At 39.3% G+C, this 18,764-nt stretch overlaps 1 protein-coding gene across 11 annotated transcripts in view; it reads left to right on the forward strand.

Moving 5' to 3' along the window:
• The window catches only part of LOC148346882 (calcium-activated potassium channel subunit alpha-1a-like), a 160,294-nt gene that overhangs the window by 58,068 nt on the left and 83,462 nt on the right, over positions 1–18,764 (forward strand). For 10 of the 11 annotated variants that reach the window (XR_015848094.1, XM_088324041.1, XM_088324042.1 and 7 more), the window contains 5 exons: positions 574–635; positions 2,787–2,880; positions 5,365–5,476; positions 12,396–12,471; positions 15,286–15,361. Coding sequence is in view for 10 of the 11 variants with exons in the window: in XM_088324041.1 (XP_088180167.1) it covers positions 574–635; positions 2,787–2,880; positions 5,365–5,476; positions 12,396–12,471; positions 15,286–15,361 (420 nt within the window). In the remaining variant the exon portion in view is untranslated. Of the gene's footprint in view, positions 1–573; positions 636–2,786; positions 2,881–5,364; positions 5,477–7,133; positions 9,059–12,395; positions 12,472–15,285; positions 15,362–18,764 lie in introns of those variants that run through there. The other variant, XM_088324049.1, reaches the window with a different exon arrangement.

Below are 18,764 nucleotides of genomic sequence, written 5' to 3' on the forward strand. Positions count from 1 at the left end.
TCGTTAATTGATACATTTGCATTTATTTTACATAATATTAGCTAAACGTCAGCCATCTTTCTGCTACGGGTGACCAAAAAAACCCCACATAGGAGGTTTTTTTTTTTTAATTCTTAATTCTTGCAGTTGTTTTTAGTTGCACTACACAATACAGCAACATCTAGTGGTCAAAGGATACACATGGTCCCTTTTAATGTAAGGAAAGCCCATGCAAATTACGGATTCATTTATACTTGTTCACATTAGTTCTTTGTTTTTTTAAGATCTTATTTTTTGTTGCAAATTAAATATTTTTGAAAACAGCAGAATGTTTTAATTTTGAGGTTTTCTTGTTAAAAAATGATTTTGCCCAGATTCACATTTATATATGTTTTAAAATATTATATTTTTTAGTAAAGTTTACTAAACCCTGATGGGGACCGATTAGACCCTGGTTGCCCACCAGAGTTTTTATATGTTGTGGGAAACATACAGCAAACTGCAGTAAGTTAACCGCGATACAGCAATTGTTTGTTGTTTCGCAATCAATCATGCTTTTTTAAAAACACAATAATTATTCACTTTTTCTTTCAGGTGGTGCTCGTCTTTGCCCTCAGTATCGGAGCTCTGGTCATATACTTCATCGACTCTTCAGAGTGAGTATTGCTTGGTTCTCTTTTCATTTAAAATTTATACAGTGGGACCTCGCTACTTCGCGGTTCGACGTTTGCGGGTTCAGAGCTTTGCGGGCCTAAAAAATAATAATAATTAAAAAAAAAAAAAAATAATAAAAAAAAAAATATATATATATATATATATATATATATATATATTTTTTTTTTTAAGCATTTTTGAATGGGCGTCGCTACTTTGCAGATTTTCACTTTTCGCGGGTGGTTTAGGTCCCCATTAACCGGGTCTAAAAAATAATAATATTTAAAAAAAAGAAAAAAAAAATTATTGTTATTTTTTTTTTTTTGGGGAAGGGGTCGCCGCTACTTCGCGGATTTTCACTTTTCGCGGGTGGTTTTGGTCCGCATTAACTGCGATAACTGAGGTCCCACTGTATTTGTGGCAAATTTTCTTCTCACACTCAAGCTAATGTTGAGGACAGGATTTGTTAGCGTTGATAAGATCTAAAAGTACGTTTGACTGATATGGTAGAAGGTTCAATAAAGGCAAGGGAAAGTCTGAAGTTCCTGTTGTGGGTGGAAAGAATCGACAGGAAGCAGAAGACTACAAAGCAGGAAGTGTGCACCAATTTATTAAACGCTGACCGGTTGGCCAGTGTCCACTTTCATGCTGCTCTCCTGTTACCTTTTCAAAAGATGAGCTGTGAACTTTCAACCTTTTGCCCTGTCGCTCAGCTCGTTTTACAGCCTCACGGAAAGCTTCTGCAATCGAGTTTGGCGCCATGCAGCCTTAACATCCTGTAATTGGCTATGCACCCAATGATTGACAGGTTGCTTTAAAATCTTGCTGGAGGAGACTCACTAAGACAGGGGTTGGAAACCTGAAATGAAAGACCGGCCCAAAAATTCTTTGGAACCGCAAATATACGCCTCAAAACAGTGTCTGCAATAACGTCCGCCCGGACGCCCGGGCTGTGCATCTTTCCCATCGGGCGTACAATTTACACAACGTCTCTGCCTGTTTTTTGCTCCCGTTTGTCCCCCGGCTTCGACCCGTTTTTTTGATCCTGACCAAATCTACTCTTCATTCCTGGTTTACGACTCGCTTCCGACCCTGACCACGTTTTTGCTCTCCTGTCCCTGCTACTGACCTGTTTTCCGCTCCCGACACCGCCAACGCTCGCCACGCAAGATCCGCTTCCGCTTTCCTTAAATAAAACTTGTGAGAAACGTAACACAATTGGGTCCTGTTTCCGGTCTGGTCCTGACACGAGAGATTTATCTCAAAAACATTTACACGTGTATAGTTAAGATCCTCAAATATATTCAGATTTAAAAATCATGTCTTGATGAATGCACATGCAACATAAAAATTGCATATGAAAATCGCAGATACATTTGTAGATCTGCAAAATAAACGATTCACACTGGATTTCTTCTTTTAATGGTACTGGATACATTGGAAAATTGATTGGTTTATTTTAATATTCTCTATGATTTCCTATATGTAAAGGCCATTTTTTGTCGCAAATTTTATATAGATATTTGAGCACAGTTTAATGTTTTAAGTCAAACTTTTCTTGTGGAAAACAAGATATGGCCCCGTCTCCCTCAGACCCTAGCCCTGGCGGCCCCCAAATAAACGAGACCCACAGTCTAAAGTTTTATTTGAGGAATATCCACCCGAGGTATAGTTTCAAATGTATTTTTTCTGTGTGTGGAGTTAGTAGGTAGCGATGATTACAGGTGGAGTGTTGAGCATGAACTAACCTGTACCCGGTTTACTGACTTCTCTTTATGTGTGCCAGATACAAAGTTTTGTTCAGGGTGAGGCTCCCCGACAATATTTGCTATGTCTGCCTGACGTCCGTCATCAAGGAGACGTGACTTTTGCATGCACTTAAGCCTTAAACTGCTGCTCTATTTGCAACCCCGTGCCCCCATATAAAATGAACGCACAGCAGCTTTTTAAGGTTTAATGTCAACGATTTGCACCACCACGGCAATGCTTGCAAGTGCATGCGGCTTGTTGCTACTCACTGCACTTGACGAAGAAGCCGCGCTTCTTCCTGGCGTCTTTTTGCGGGGAAAAGACGATATCAATTAATGACGCGGGCGGGAAATCGGAATTGTGATGTGGCAGCGGCTGATGTGGACTTTTTTTGTGTCCGGCAGTCCCATCGAATCGTGTCAGAACTTCTATGAGGACGTCACACTACAAATTGACATGGCCTTCAACATCTTTTTCCTCTTGTACTTCGGACTACGGGTTAGTATACGGAAAGCAAATCCTCATAAGTCCTTAAGATCGAAATGAACATCAGTCTGTTGCTTTTTGATTTAGAGTATTTCCTCAAAAAACATATAGAATATGGGTAAAACGAATATATTGAGAGGTGTATGTTATTGTAACGTGCAACTTATTAGTGATGGGAATTCCGGTTCTTTCTTCGTTTTTTTTTTTAACCAGCTTTTTCAGGTCAAGTCATGTTTATTTGTATAGCTCTTAATCACAAAGAGTCCCAAAGGGCTGCGCAGACCAGATTATTGCAAACCACAGATTATTATTACACCATCCCCTGATCTAAAACGTCCATGAGGGCAGGGAAAAAGTCAAAAACCTCAACATGAGGAAAATGAAGAAACCTTGAGAAGGGACCGCAGATGAGGTAATCCCCCTTCCAGGATGACCACGCTGCAATGGATGTTGCATTACAAATAATACACATATTGTCAACATGAAATATAGGTCATTAATAAGCTATATAATCAAAGTGTGTTTTAAGCCTAGATTTAAACAGTTCCACTGAGGTTGCAGATTGACTATCAGGGGGAAGAGCATCCCACAGCACCGGGGCCCGAATGGAGAACCCTCTTGAACCTGCGGTTCTCCTCTAAAATGGCTCTTCAGTTTTTTTGTTGCTTTAACCAACATCCTACCAATAATAATGTAACATTATGCAATAAAAACTGTATAATACCACTATATTACACTAGCTTTTATTTTTTCACTCTAGAGTGAACTAATTTAAACTTTTTTTATACTCAGCAACTTTAAAGTAAACTGCACAGAATCCCTAAAAACAAACCACACAATAACATTAAAATTTTAAATATTAACCTTTAAATACAAGAACTTTTACCTATTTAAAATTTAACTTCTCACCAATCGAGACTGAAACAAGACAGAACTTCTAAAAAACTTTCAAAAATATAAGATAACATTTGTAGAACAATAACAAAAATGTGATCAGTCTGTACTGAATACTGGCATTTAGGAACACACAGTGGTATGCTTTAAGGAACCTATTCAGATTCTTTCGTCAGTGATGGACAACGCACACTGTTTTGGATCCATTAATAAAATTGAAATGAGTCCAAATCAGGATAATATTCCTGGTCTGTCTCATGTTGAAATTTCCTTTCCTTTTTGTCCTCCGTACTGCCATTTCTTTTGCCCCATTCCTGTGCTCAATGTGCTGCTGCAGCTCCCCTTCCCAACCCCTTCCTTCTCTGCTCAGTAAAAAACAAAAACAAAACGCATATTAACCAAATAACTGTAATTACTGCAATGCACTACTCTCCGGTCTCCCGAAATCCAAAATCAAGAGTCTTCAGCTGGTACAAAATGCTACAGCGAGGCTTTTATCTAAGACAAGAAAGTTTGATCACTTTACCCCGATTTTAGCAAAGCTGCATTGGCTCCCTGTTAGCTTAAGATGTGATTTTAGGGTTCTGTTGGTAGTATACAAAATCATGCATGGACTTGCTCCCTCATATCTTTCAGATTTAATTTCCCCCTATGTTCCGGTCTGGAGCCCTCGCTCTGAAAACGCTGGTCTACTAGTGATCCCAAGAGCCAAGAAGAGATACGCAGGTTCTAGAGCGTTCTCCATTCGGGCCCCAGTGCTGTGGAATGCTCCTCCCCCTGAGATTCAATCTGCGACCTAGGAGGAAATGTTTAAATCTAGGCTTAGAAAACACTTCTATTCTATAGCATATGAATAACCTATCTTTTATGTTGACAATATCTGTGTATTATTTGCCCTCATGTAGGTTTTAGATGAGGGGATTCTGTCTATTTTGTAGTTTGCAATAGTTTTTGGTCTGTGCAGCCCTTTGAGACTCTTTGTGATAAAAAAAAATAAACATGACTTGCTTAAAAAGTGGTCGGCGGCGCCCTCTGTTGGCTGCGGCTGCATCGGCTCGCTACAACGGGTCAGGTGCAATCGACATTTCGTTCTGTGTACATTGTTACACAGAATGACAATACAAGGAAATTATTATTATTATTATTATATTAACCAAATAACCAAAAGCGAGTGAGATGACAATAAAAGTATGCAAGAAAGCACACCATTGAATTTGCAATCTTCTATATTATGAGATATCTTAAGGTTTTTTTGATTAACTTCACTTTTATTTACATTTTAAAATATATTTTTTAATAATACAAATTCAAGACCTTGGCCAGTACCAAACTCACCCCGGCAGCCCGCCAAGGGGTTATTTGTAATAGGAAACATTGTACCCCAGCTATCAAAAATATTTGAAATTGATTGTCGGATTCATGTTTATCGTTTTCTTTCTATCGACAGTATAACGTTTAAATTATCATTTGTGGTCACTGTAGCGCAGGAGGTAATGCAGGTTATCCATTTTGGTACAAAATGTTGCCGTAATTTGGGATTTCATCATATTTTTCAAGTATTTGTGAAGTTTTGTCATAGATTTTTCTTGTTTTCATCCTCAGTTCATCGCAGCCAATGACAAGTTGTGGTTTTGGCTGGAGGTCAACTCTGTGGTGGACTTCTTCACCGTGCCACCTGTCTTCGTGTCCGTCTACCTGAACCGCAGCTGGCTCGGTAACCTTCATTTAATGTCTCAGTCGGATAAAGAATCACCTTAATTTAACATCACTAAGAAGCTGTGGCAAGCCGTGCATTTCACTCCTGTGCCTTCATTACTGCTACATCTGAATCAATCCAATTCTGAATAACTATTTTTAAAGCTTTAAATCATTTGGAGCAGCAATGGCTGCGACAAATATGATGAATAGATATGGCCAATAAGATTTTTTTTAAAGTAAATCACAAGAGCATCAGAATATGAAACTAATACTTGTTAAAATTAGATTACCGCACAATAAACATAAAAAGAGAGGCATATAATGTAAAAAAAACAAAGAATAAGAGCAATATTTTTTTTTCCCTTTTTACATCGCCTTTCTTAAAACACTGATCACATAACATGTGCTTTTACCGGCTTTTGACAATCTTTCAAAAATACAGAAGGCAGACGTAGTGATAGCCCGACTTGTCAACACTTTTTCCGGGTGTATTCTTTCTAAAGATTCCGAGACTTCATGGAATTTTGCTTTCATATGTGGAGCCATCATAAGCGGAGTTACCACTATACGCACATTTTACTCGCCCCAAAATCCTTTCTTTGTCTGCACAAAACCGCCCTTCTTCCCTCGAGATTTCAATTACACTGTCGTGGAGATTTCCCGTTTGTTTCAGTTCCATCAGAAGTTCTTACACCATCGAAGCTAATGCTGAAAGTCGTATTTTTGGCATAAGTTTGTATTTGATTTAAGGCTAAAAAGGCCATTCCACAGAAACGACAGGAATTTCTTTCTTGACATTTCCTTGTGATATTTCTGTGATGCACCCTATCCAATCAGTTTTGTGAAACCGTTGACTCGCCAACTCAGAATCTGAATGGCAAAATCAACAGCTTTATCAACACTGAGGCCTTCACAATAAGCTCTGCAGGCCTCCGGGTAGTTTGCTGACCCCGGCAAGAAGTAATAGCTAAAACATGATTGGTTAAATACTTAAATATGAAAGCACTCATCTTGAATCAGTGCAACCACGAGAAAATTAATGAAAGCTGACAGACGACGTGGAATTATTAATAGACAAAATACAGTTGTGCACCTTATGGTCGTGAAAATACAGTAATTGATTTACAAAGTAACTTCTGATGGTCTAGAAAACAGGACCACACTTCGATGGTTTATGAAAGACCCAGACGGAAAACCCCTCCCTGTTGTTTATCATTTGGAGCGGACAAAGGCTTTTTGATGTGAACATGCTTTGATGGTGACAGGAAATGAAGGATTATAGAGGATCATGGCTGATGGCTTAGTTTTTTTTTTTCCTTTTTCCTTACAAAGAACAAAGCGAAGCGTGTGCTCGCAAATGCACAAACGCATACAGACGCACAAGAAAACCCAAATCATGATAAATGTTTTGCATAACATCATCTGGTCTGTGAAAGCTGTTGATTAAAGTTAAGGTAATTTTAAGGGTAACGCCACCCCGTGGACATACTTGACCATCGTTCTGTAAACACTTTGTCCAGGACCTTAGCTTAGCCTTTTGGCTGAGAGTAAGTGTCCCGGCTCCTAGGCTTTGTAGCGTATAATGAACTGACCGATAACGGATAATGGATAATGAATAACGAAGATAGATCAATAACCCTTAAACCCCCCCCCACTTAATTAGGTATGCCTGGCTGTTTACATAGGTTTCTTATCATTGTGATTCAGTGGTGGGCCGTGTATTTCACAACTAGGCTTTCAATAGCACTACGTCTGAATCAATTGTATTCCTGTTTACGGGCATACCACCAAAAAGGCGAGAAATACAAAATTGTCAACTGCACGACAAAAAAACTCAAAGCTGCCTCGCAGAACGCCTGATGTCGGGAAGCTAAGAAGGGTCTTTAATGGTTTTTACTTTGATGGGAGGCCCCCTGGTAATACCAAGTGCTGGAAATCGATCATTGGGCACACACTCTGTTGCACCAGCACTTACCGTAAGCCCGTTTCAGTAGGTGAAAATGAATTTCCATACAGGGACCAACTAGGTTAAGTATATTATGACTATAAAAAATTAACTGCAGCTACACCTCATAAATGTGAATTTCCCTGCGGGGATGAATAAAGTATCTATCTCTATCTCTATCTAAATTTGTAATATTATATAGGAATAGAGCCACATTTTCCATCCTCATGTATTTCCTCAGCTAATCTCTAGTAAAACTTATTCATGTGTTTTAGTTCCTTCTAGAAGTTGTTTTCTATTGCCATGAAAGCTGTTCTGTCGTGTTGGCTAAAATGTGATTGGTTAAATGCTTAAAATGAAAGTAGACAAGTGCAACCAGGGTAAAGCAATTGAAAGGACGTTTCCAGACAATGTGGAATTAATAAGTATTCATGGATAAAATATCATCAACATGACATGAAACAGGTATTTTAAGGTGTGCAATGAAGCCCCGTCACTGTTAAAATGTAATATCATTGTTTCACTATACGGGCTGTGCAGTGGTTAGCATGTGTGCAGCACAGTTCTGAGGTCATGATATCGAACCTCCTGTGTGGAGTTTGCATGTTCTCCCCGTGCTTGCGTGGGTTTCTTCCGGGCTCTCCGGTTTCCTCCCACCTTCCAAAAGCATGCGTCTAGGTTAATTGGCCGGACCGAATTGTCCCTAGGTGTGAATGAGCGAGTGACTTGTCTGTGTCTGTGTGCCTTGCGTTTGGCTGGCAACCAGTTCAGGGTGTCCCCTGCCCACTGCCCGGAGATAGCTGAGATGGGCTCCGGCACCCCCGCAACCCTACTGAGGATAAGCGGTGCAGATAATGGATGGATGGATGTTTCACTATAAAGCAGTTAGAAAGAAATCAAATATAACATATTTGCAACTACATCGAAATCAATCTCCACAGTCAAATGCATAGTAATTTTTTACTCAGGAATGTTTTAATAAGCACTTTACCAATTTGCTGTAACACACAAATATTAAAAACAACACTCCATTTAGCGATGTATTGCTAGCTAACATGGAACAATTTGCCCAATTTATGTGGCACAAAGAGGTTTGGTGCGACTGTTGAGTAAGCAAGCAAAAAAAAAAAAACAAGAGAAACTTTACCACAGATTTTAGCCTTTGTCCCACACACACATATGTTGTCACATGATCAACATTTCCCTACTCAAAAGTAACAAGCTGTCCTTTCGCAAAGATTAAGAGAACAGGATATCCGTTACGGGATCTAAGGGCTGACCCGGAGGTCAGGTTGATGGACATGCTCGCTTTCTGCTTCTCTGGATGAATCCGAAAGAAGCTTATACGCCGCCGCTGTTTCGCTAATATCCTGGCAGTTTTAAGCCACACACGCACTACCAGGGCAGCACCGAGGACGAAAAAGTTTCTCCTTCAGGCTGGACGGCGCCCAGATATGATTCCCACCAAGATGTTAGTCTACAAGGGGGCCAATGGCAGTGTCCAGACTGTGCCTACCACCCGACGGCGCAAGAAATCTACCGGTGAGCTTTTCCAGAACGGTTACCGGGTCCGTAACGGCCACGACAAAGACGAGGAGGAGAACGGCGGCGGATCCCGCTTGGCCTCAAGCGTCCGTTCCGTCTCATACTGGGGTAAGACGCAAGACCGTTGCCGCCGGTTGGTGGCCAAAAGACCGAATACTTTAGTGCACAAATTTTACTAGAATTTCAAATTTGTAGATCTTAAAGGGAAAATATTATTTATTGAATTTCTAAATAACTGTTGAAAGAGGTGTTGGCCGGGGTGAGAGGACTTCTTTTATACTGTAATGTTCTTGCCTCTGTTAAGTCAAGTCATGTTTATTTGTATAGCCCTGAATCACAAGGAGTCTCAAAGGGCTGCACAGACCACAGATTATTGCACACCATAGATTATTATGACAGTATTATCTGACCTAAAACCTACATGCTATAGACTAGAAGTGTGTTTAAAGCCTGGATTTAAACAGTTCCACTGATGTTGCAGCTCAAATCTCGGGGGAAAGAGCATTCCACAGCACTGGGGCCCGAATGTAGAACGCTCTTGAACCTGCGGTTCTCCTCTAAAACGGCTCTTCAGTTTTTTTTGTTGCTTTAACCAACATCCTACCAATAATAATGTAACATTATGCAATAAAAAGTCGACCAGCGTTTTCAGAGTGAAGAGTCCGGACCAGAACATAGGGCGAAATTAAGTCTGAAAGATATTAGGGAGCCAGTCCTTGCATGATTTTGTATACTACCAACAGAACCTTAATCACAATTTTAAGCTAACGGGGAGCAGATGCAGGTTAGCTAAAATTCAGGGTAATGTGATCAAACTTTTTTGTCTTTTTTAAAAGCCTCGCAGCAGCATTTTGTGCCAGCTGAAGGCTCTTGATTTTGGACTTCGGGAGACCAGAGAGTAATACATTACAGTTAACGAGACTGGAGGTAACAAACGCATGAATTATAATCTCCGCATCCGACTGAGACAGGGCGAATCTTAGCAATGTTGCGAAGATGGAAAAAAGCTGTTCTAGTAATATTCTAAACGTATGTTTGAAAGAACAGATCGGGGTCAAATATGAAACCTACATTTTTGACTGAGTCACTCTAGATCAGACCTGGGCACTCCGGTCCTGGAGGGCCGTATGTTCTGCATGATTTTTGAGGTTTCTCTGATCCAATACAGGTGATTCCAATCAACAGTATCGTTAACGAGCACTTGCTAGCTTGCTAACGAGGTTATAATTTGTATCACCTGAGTTAAAGAAGAGCAAACTTCAAAATCTGGCAGGATGTATGGCCCTCCAGGACCGGAGTGCCCAGGTCTGCTCTAGATGATATTATATTTGTTGGTAATGTCACATATTTTCCATTTTTGATTCTGGAACGTTTATACATTTTCTCTGTGTGCCATTTGTTAAGGTACTTTATAGTATTTTTCTCTACTTTTCAGGTGAAGGCCTAAATACCATTAAAAACACAATACAACTAATTTTAATTAATCCTCATTTTACTATTTGAACTCAGTGATAGGATTATAGAGCAGCACACTTTTCAAAGGACATGTACTTGACATGTGCTTGTTTGCCTGTTAAAATGTTCTACTTTTTAAGTTACTGACAGGGCCACAACCAAATATTACTTTGTTTTTAATGTACAGGACATGTTATTTTTCTTTGAGGGATGTTTATTTTTGTTATCTTGGTTTGGTTCTGTAACAATTTCAATGTTTTAATAAACGTTGCCAAAATTTTGTATGTGGGTCTTTATCCATTTGACTTTGACACCCCTGGTCTAGTTTATTCTGTCCTGTGGAAACTCGGGGAAAGCAGAGAATATCTCTGAAGTATAATGATGAAAGCCAATGGTAAAACTCAATAGTTCATTGATGTGTTTAGTCAATAGGCTAAATGCAATTAATTTGCATTTATAAGCAGTGGCTTCTCCTGGTTACCATGGAAACCAGTAGTTTCATGAGGGGGAGAAAATGTCAGGACCAGAATGGAGACAGGACCCACTTAGGTTGCGTTACTCACAAGTTTTATTGGAAGAAAGAGAAAGGGTTGCGCCCACGATCCGGTGATTGCTGGACACGGGAAGCAGGTTGCTCTGAAACTCGGATGGTGCTCCTAACGCGGACGTTGACCTTCTGTGGCGAGCGATGGCGGTGTCAGGAACGGAAAAGCGGTTCATTAGCCAGGACAGGAGGGAAAAAAACGTGGTCGTAAGCGAGTCGTAAGCCAGAATAGGAGAGAAGACATGGTCAGGGACAAAAAGCGGCCGAAAGCCGGGACGGGAGAGTAGACGTGGTCAGGATCAAAAACGGGTCGTGGTCAGGATCAAAGACTGGAGTAAAAAATGGGACAGGTGGGAGTCAGGGTTGAAAAAGGCTTGCCTAGTGTTAACTGAGGTTTGCAGACTGGGTACAAATACGGATTGGGGAGCCAATCAGAACCCGCGGCAGTTGGCGCCAAAGGAGCGGGCACAGCTGAGTCACATCAGTAACCATGATGGAAGACCCCCAACCCAAAAAATGGCCTGTAGAGGGATAGGCACCACCTAGCTGTACTTGCCCAAGACCCACATCTGGAAATGGTGCCCCTACAGCCCTGGCATGGTAAGGGATCCATGAACCATGAACATATAACCTACAGTGAATTTTGGACTACAAGCCGCTACTTTGAGCTACATTTTAAATACTGCAGCTTCAAATATGATGCGGCTTTTTTTTTTTTGTGGCAGCGCAGAGGAAAACTGCTTTCTTCTATGTCTACGAGGCTTCTAACATTTTGAGTGTAAAATGCATTGAAACTATTTTTAAATAAGGCTGTAAAAAATAAAATTTGGATATTTTGCAGGAGGTGTGTCTAAAAATCAATTTCAAAACTTAAGCGTTGAAATGTTTAAAGTTTAGTAGACAATCAAAATAAGAGAAAACATCAGTGGAATTTGAACTTCCAAGGAGAACAGGGAAGAGATCCCAAACCTCAGATAAGAAATCCTAACCTATTCTAAAAGCCCATCTCTGAGCCCTTTCTTTTCATTAAATCTCCAAGGTTACAAAAGCAGATTCATCCTAAAGTGTTTGAAGGTCAAAAAACCAATCGTGACAATAATTTAAACGGTGCACAATAGTGAAAAGAAAGAACAATAGTGAGGTATAATAGTCAAAAAAAAACAACTGGCATCTTATGCAATCTCCTTTGCAGGTGTCCACTGTTAAAAAAACAGAATAAACTTATTAAAATTATTAATATTGTTTTAAAGCTATTCCAAAACTTATCTTTGCAACATAGTTTGATATTATTTTATTTAATTACTTAAGAGACTATTTGTTGGAAGTAACCCAATTAGCTTACTTAATGTGGAAGTAAAATCGTCTAAAATGACATGCGATTTTGTGAGCGATTGTTTGCTTTGGTTGATCTTGTTTAATTATTTATTCATTTATTTTGTCTTGCAGGCTTGAGGTTTTTAAGGGCCTTGAGGCTGATACAGTTCTCTGAAATTTTACAGTTTTTGAATATTCTCAAGACAAGGTAAGGTTTGTTTAAGTATTTTTTTGTGTGCAATGTAAAATCACAATTCTAAATACAATTTTTGTCATGTTGATTCATACTATTAGTGAAACAACTGCGCTAGCTAAGATAACGTACAGTACATTGTCAGTTTTAAAAAAAAGTTCAGCGCCTGTGACTGCTATCAGTGCCTGAGACAACGCGGGCGTGCATCTTTTACGTCGGTCGTACAACTTCCAAAACGTCTCAAGAAAACAAAAAAAACCTTTTTTTTTTTTTCAAATCAAACGTTTGCATTATTACGATTTCGAAATATTCGTTCGTTTTGCAAATTTCGGTTCGTTTGGCCATTTGCATACTCGGCAGCCAATCAGAAGCATGCATCAAATAACTTCGTGCTTCCAGACTCTCCCGAGCGTTATAAGGGCGTGCATTTGCATATCATTTTCCAAAGTAGACGCACAGAGAACACAAGAAAAATGGAAAAGTGGTTAGGAATCAAGACAAAACATCAGCCCCAGAAGAAAGATTCAAAAGAAGCCAACAAAATTGATGACGCTACAAAACGTAAACGTACAATAAAAGCATTGTGGAATGAGTTCACGTGGCTTGTAGCAGACGACGCAACACAAACATTGCATGAATGAAGATGAGTAAATACAGGTACATACTGATGGCAGATGGAAAACAGCGATGTCATATACATGCAATGAAGGTTACAAGTAGATTTATAATAAACGTAATTTTAATGTGCTGTTCTGTTATATATTCTGATTATCAATTATTAATACTTTGCAACAATGGGGTTTTTGCGATTAGTCGTCTTATTGTGTTTCAAGTTGTGAAAAATGGGGCAGGCAACTTTATGTATAAAGTTGTGTTTTTACATAATATTTTGTGTAAAAATATATTGTGGCTCAGGAGGTTATAAAAATAATACATTTTGGTTACTAAATGCTGTAATTTTGGATTTCACTCTATTTATAACATATTTTCCACGTATTGTCATCTTGTTTTTCTAGAAAAGTAACTAAAATCATTCTCAAAATGAGAAACAATATCCGTCAGTGAAATAAAAAGGTTTTATTGCGTCAAAACGTCTATTGTTTTTAACAAAGAAGAACACATTAATTTAAATTCGTAAAATTAGGTGCAAGAGTTTGACTTTATTTGATTTGATTTAGACCTAAGATTTATGGCCCGAGCCCAAGCCCGAACCCGAACCGAGGCAATTTCGGGCCGGGTCGGGCCTGAAATCTCAGTCATACGGTCGGGTCGGGTCCGGTCCTGCTTTTTTTTTTTTTTTTTTTTTTTTTTAAATTAATTAATAATTATAAATATATGTTCATTAAAAATATATACTTAAACTATGTATGGATACTAGACCAAGGAATACTTGTTATAAAATAAATAATTTGGATAAAACGGAGAAGGAGCTGTAATTGCTATTTTTCCGACTCCTATGCAAATTCCTCCCCCCCTCCGATTTTAAATGAAAAAAACAACAATTTGTTTACATCGCGGGATCCAATGCAACCAGGGTTTCATTCACAATAAAAAAGACATTACATACGGATATTATAGTAAATCAAATAAACATTATTTGTGTACAATTAGTTGTGATTGCGGAAATCATAGCGTACAGTGACGTTGGTGACTTTTCCATCCGTATTAACAAACGCATTTTGTAAAATACGATCGCGCTTTATTGTTTAAATAAACGCGTTATATAGACTAGGATCTCCCAATTATTATAATTAGCTCGCTTTATTTTGTTTTAAAGCGTATTATATAGAATACGATCGCTTTTGTCGGAAGCGTACATTGACGTTGGTGACATTTTCATCCGCGTTAAAAAACGCAATTTGCAGAATAAGATCACGCTTTATTGTTTAAATAAACGCGTTATATAGACTAGTATCTCCCAATTATTATAATTAGCTCGCTTTATTGTTTTAATAAGCGTTTTATATAGAATACGATCAGGGGGGGGGGGGGGGGGGGATTTGCATAGGAGTCGGAAAAGGGCACAACACGTCAACACCCCCTCTCAATGAAAATGCTGCGCTAAAATCTTAAGGACATACTGCTGCTGTGGATTATGGCCCAATGATCAAGTCGTCAAAATGACGGACGCCCTTAAATGTTTTCGCTACCTCTAAAAAAAAAAAACGTCAATGACAGATTGTCGCTTAATGTAACATCTGCAGTGCAGACACAGAAATATAAAAGATGTAAATGTTTATACAGTTTTATTTAACTTAGGCCTAGATGTTGTAACAAAAGGCAGGGTTTAATTTGTTATCATAAATCACCCCTCCTTATAAATAAAATATGTAATTTCGGCCCCTTTCGGGCCGGGCCAGCAAATCCAGTTAATTAGTCGGGCTCGGTCCGGGTCGGGTTTAATACCCCTCGGGCCTGCGTCGGGCTCGGGTGCTTTTTTTTGGCCCGATCTTACCTCTTATTTGATTTATTTGTAGTGCAACCTTAGAGTGCTTCACCAAACAAAACAAGAAAATGTAAAAGTAAAATATTTCCAGGTACTGCCTCTTCAGCAGATGATTGGTATGAAAAAAAAGGTAATCTGCTACCACTGGAAGATTGAAGAAACTGTAAATGGTATGGTTTTTTGGGGGGTAAACATAAAATTTTGCCATTTCGTGTGGCCAAATGGTTCAAAAACACTGACCAACTATATGACTCATTTCCCAGGATAGTTTTATGTTAATTTAATGTATATATTGATATCCTCTTGTACTCCAAATAATAATTCCATGGTCAAAATCAAATGCGTATTGTCAAGTGTAACTCATGGTTTCCCTTTTGAACCAGCAACTCTATCAAGCTGGTCAACTTGTGTTCCATATTCATCAGTACGTGGCTCACAGCAGCCGGCTTCATCCATTTGGTGAGTCAAATCACTGCAAACTCTCAGCTACTTTGAAAAAATCAGATACAAATGTGAGAAAAGCATGGAGATCAATAAGTAATGTTTTTGTCCAACTGGCATATTTTGCTGATTTGAAAAAAAAGTTTAAAGCTGCCACCTACTTATATGATACCTGCCTTTGTTTTAAATTGGAAAATTAAATTTAAAATTAGCAAAATCCAATATTTGGAATGGTGTAATGGTGGTCTGTTCAGCCCTTTGAAAATTAGTTTGATGAAGGGCTATACCAGGGCTTTGCAAACCAAAATGTTGAAAGGGCCGTATTGGACCATCCATCCATCCATTATCTGCACCGCTTATCCTCAGGGTCGCGGGGGTGCTGGAGCCCATCCCAGCTATCTTCTGGCAGTGGGAAGGGGACACCCTGAACTGGTTGCCAGCCAGTTGCAGGGCACCCAGGGACAGACATCTCACTCGTTCATTCACACCAAGGGACAATTTAGACCGGTCAATTAACCTAATATGCATGTTTTTGGAATGTGGGAGGAAACCGAAGTGCCTGGAGGAAACCCACGTAAGCACGGGGAGAACATGCAAACTCTTCACAGGGGGTTCGATCGTAGACCTCAGAACTGTGCCGCACAAGCACTAACCACTGCGCCGCTGTGCTGCCCCCATATTGGACCACAAAAACAAATTTGTCTGCAGCTGCAAAATATTAAAAAACGTATATAAGCCTTATAAAGAATTCAACGTATCCTACAGAGAATGTTTCACCAGGTGACTACTCTGTTGTAGGATACCGCTTCAGGTTCAACTTCATTACAATATTATTAATTAAAGTATGTTTTATTGCTTTGATATATATATTTTTTTTCATTTCAATTTTGAAGATTTGAAAGGCAAAACAAAATGGAACATGCATAATGTGAAACTTAGCTGGGCAACATAAAGAGTGCGATAAAACTGAGGACTGTAAAATTCGGACTAGAACCCGCAACTTTTTTCCCAAGCCTTCAATGATGCAGCCAACTTATGCAGGGGTACCCGAGCAGTAAAGGTAGAAGTGAGATAGGTGGAATATATGTGTCGAGGAAGACGCAAGTTAAATGAAACTTTGTGAATAAATAAAACTAGCATCAACATGGAAATGGTGTATTTTGAAAGGGGGAAGGGTAATTATCATATTGGGAATCATGAGTTTATTTTTAAACGGAAAAAATGAAGCGAAAAGAAAGGACTACAAGTAGCACTGTCCAACGAAGAAAAAATGTTTCTATTTATCTGTCGACATTATTGTGTGTTTTGGAGTCAATGGTTTACATGGTTGGATTTTATGGATCAGAGTCAGCGCCTCCAAGTCCGAGACCATGGTACTCGGCCGAAAAAGGGTGGCATGCTCCTTCCGGGTTGGGGATGAGATCCTGCCCCAAGTGAGGGAGTTTAAGTATCTTGGGGTCTTGTTCATGAGTGAGGGTAGGATGGAATGGGAGATCAATAGATGGGTTCGGTGCCATGCAGCGTCTGCCGTCATGCGTCGTGGTCAAAAGGCAAAACTCTCAATTTACCGGTGGATCTACATTCCTACCCTCACCTGTGGTCATGAACTTTGGGTTATGACCAAAAGACCACGATCCCGAATACAAGTGGGTGAAATTAGTTTCCTCCGCAGGGTGGCTGGGCTCTCCCTTAAAGATAAGGTGAGAAGCTCAGTCATCCTGAAGGGACTCTTGTGTATAGCTACTGCTTCTCCGCATTGAGAGGAGTCAGCTGAAGAGGCTCGGGCATTTGATAAGGATACCTCCTGAACGCTTCCCTCGGGAGGCGTTCCCGGCATGTTCCACTGGCAGTAGGCCCCGGGCACAACCCAGGACACGCTGTAGGGACTGTCTAGGCTGGCCTTGGAACGCCTCGGGTTCTCGTCGGATGAGCTGGAAGAAATGGCTGGGATAGGTAGGTCTGGGCTTCCCTGTTAAGGCTGCTGCCCCCGTGAACCGACCCCAGATAAGCGCAAGATGATGGATGGATGGATGGATGGATTCTATGGATTGTCCTTGATATAACGAGGCCTTTTTGCGGACATTTAAAGAAGTTGAAGACTGCCAGGGGACGTAGTGTTGAGTCACCTCAGCTTTATAGTAATTGGGTATCATGTTTCTGACTGAAAATAATGTTTCTCTGATAAGTACTATGTGAATTAATGCTCATATCTTGAATCCCAAGAGTTTAAGCTTTCCAATGATTCGTGGCATTACGTACTTCAGATATGTATTTATAAATCAAGGCCGACGGAACGTTAAGCGGTTAAGGTACCGTATATTATTTAAATTGTTTCTGTGAACTGTTTTTCTTTGTAAATGTCATGTTTTAATATGCGCAGATGCAGCTTTTGTATGTACAAATTGTTGTTTTCCTCTAAGAATGTACTGGGTGCAGCTTATAATCAGCTGTGCCCTATAGTCTGAACTTTACGGTATATATTTATAAAAATAAAACAGCAGCTAAATAAAATTAAGACAATTTAAGTTCAGTTGCTTTGCAAATGACAAGTGGAATATCCGTCAGTGAAATAAAAGTGCATGGGTAAAACGCAGCAGGATCCTCTCTTGATTAAAATCAACCTTCATCTTTCGGCCTGAGCCATAAAACACAAATAATAGTGTCATTCTAAATATGAGTAAACCCCTTTACATTTCTGCAGATATTTCATCATTATGTTTGATTAAACAATACTGAAGAAACTTCGCTTTGACACAATGAAAGGTAGTCTGTGTAGAGCTTACATAGTGGTGTACATTCTGCAAAAAGTCAAAATATTGCCATTCGTAGTTAAACACCTGTTACCAAAAGTGAGTACACCCTTAAGTAAAAGTTCCTGAAGTTCAATATTTGTGTGGCCCCCATTATTTTACAGAACCACTTAAATCTTAATTGGCTTAACCATGGGGTCTCTAACGTTAATAGTTAACAAATTGATAGGTTATTTAGAAATTAAAATTAATAAATTCCAGTTCATGGGCTTCAGGGACCAAAACAAAAAACAATTCAAATCTATTCAATTATGATAATTATTTCTCATTCATATTTGGAAGAATAAATCTTGGGATCTTAAAAATTATTGCTTTCCTTAATCATGGAATTTCTGTGATATTTACATTTCAAATGATAATTATTTTTTTTGAAACACCTATTAGTTCAGTAGTTCTCAAGTGGTCTGAATTCACGACCCACCATTCCAACCAATGACGAACTGTGAGTTGAGAAAAAATTCCCACTGCTAAAATGTATCCAATGAAAAATGGTGCGGTTTAAAGCAGAGAATAGATTCACCTAAAAAAATGACCAGCATTTTAAAACGACTGCAAGTACCATATATACTCGCATAAACGCGACCCCCTAAAACTCCTTTAAAATAGCCACA

This window comes from Urocampus carinirostris, chromosome 19, assembly GCF_059441175.1.
Source record: "Urocampus carinirostris isolate Australia breed hairy pipefish chromosome 19, RoL_Ucar_1.0, whole genome shotgun sequence".
Taxonomy (NCBI): Eukaryota; Metazoa; Chordata; class Actinopteri; order Syngnathiformes; family Syngnathidae; genus Urocampus; species Urocampus carinirostris.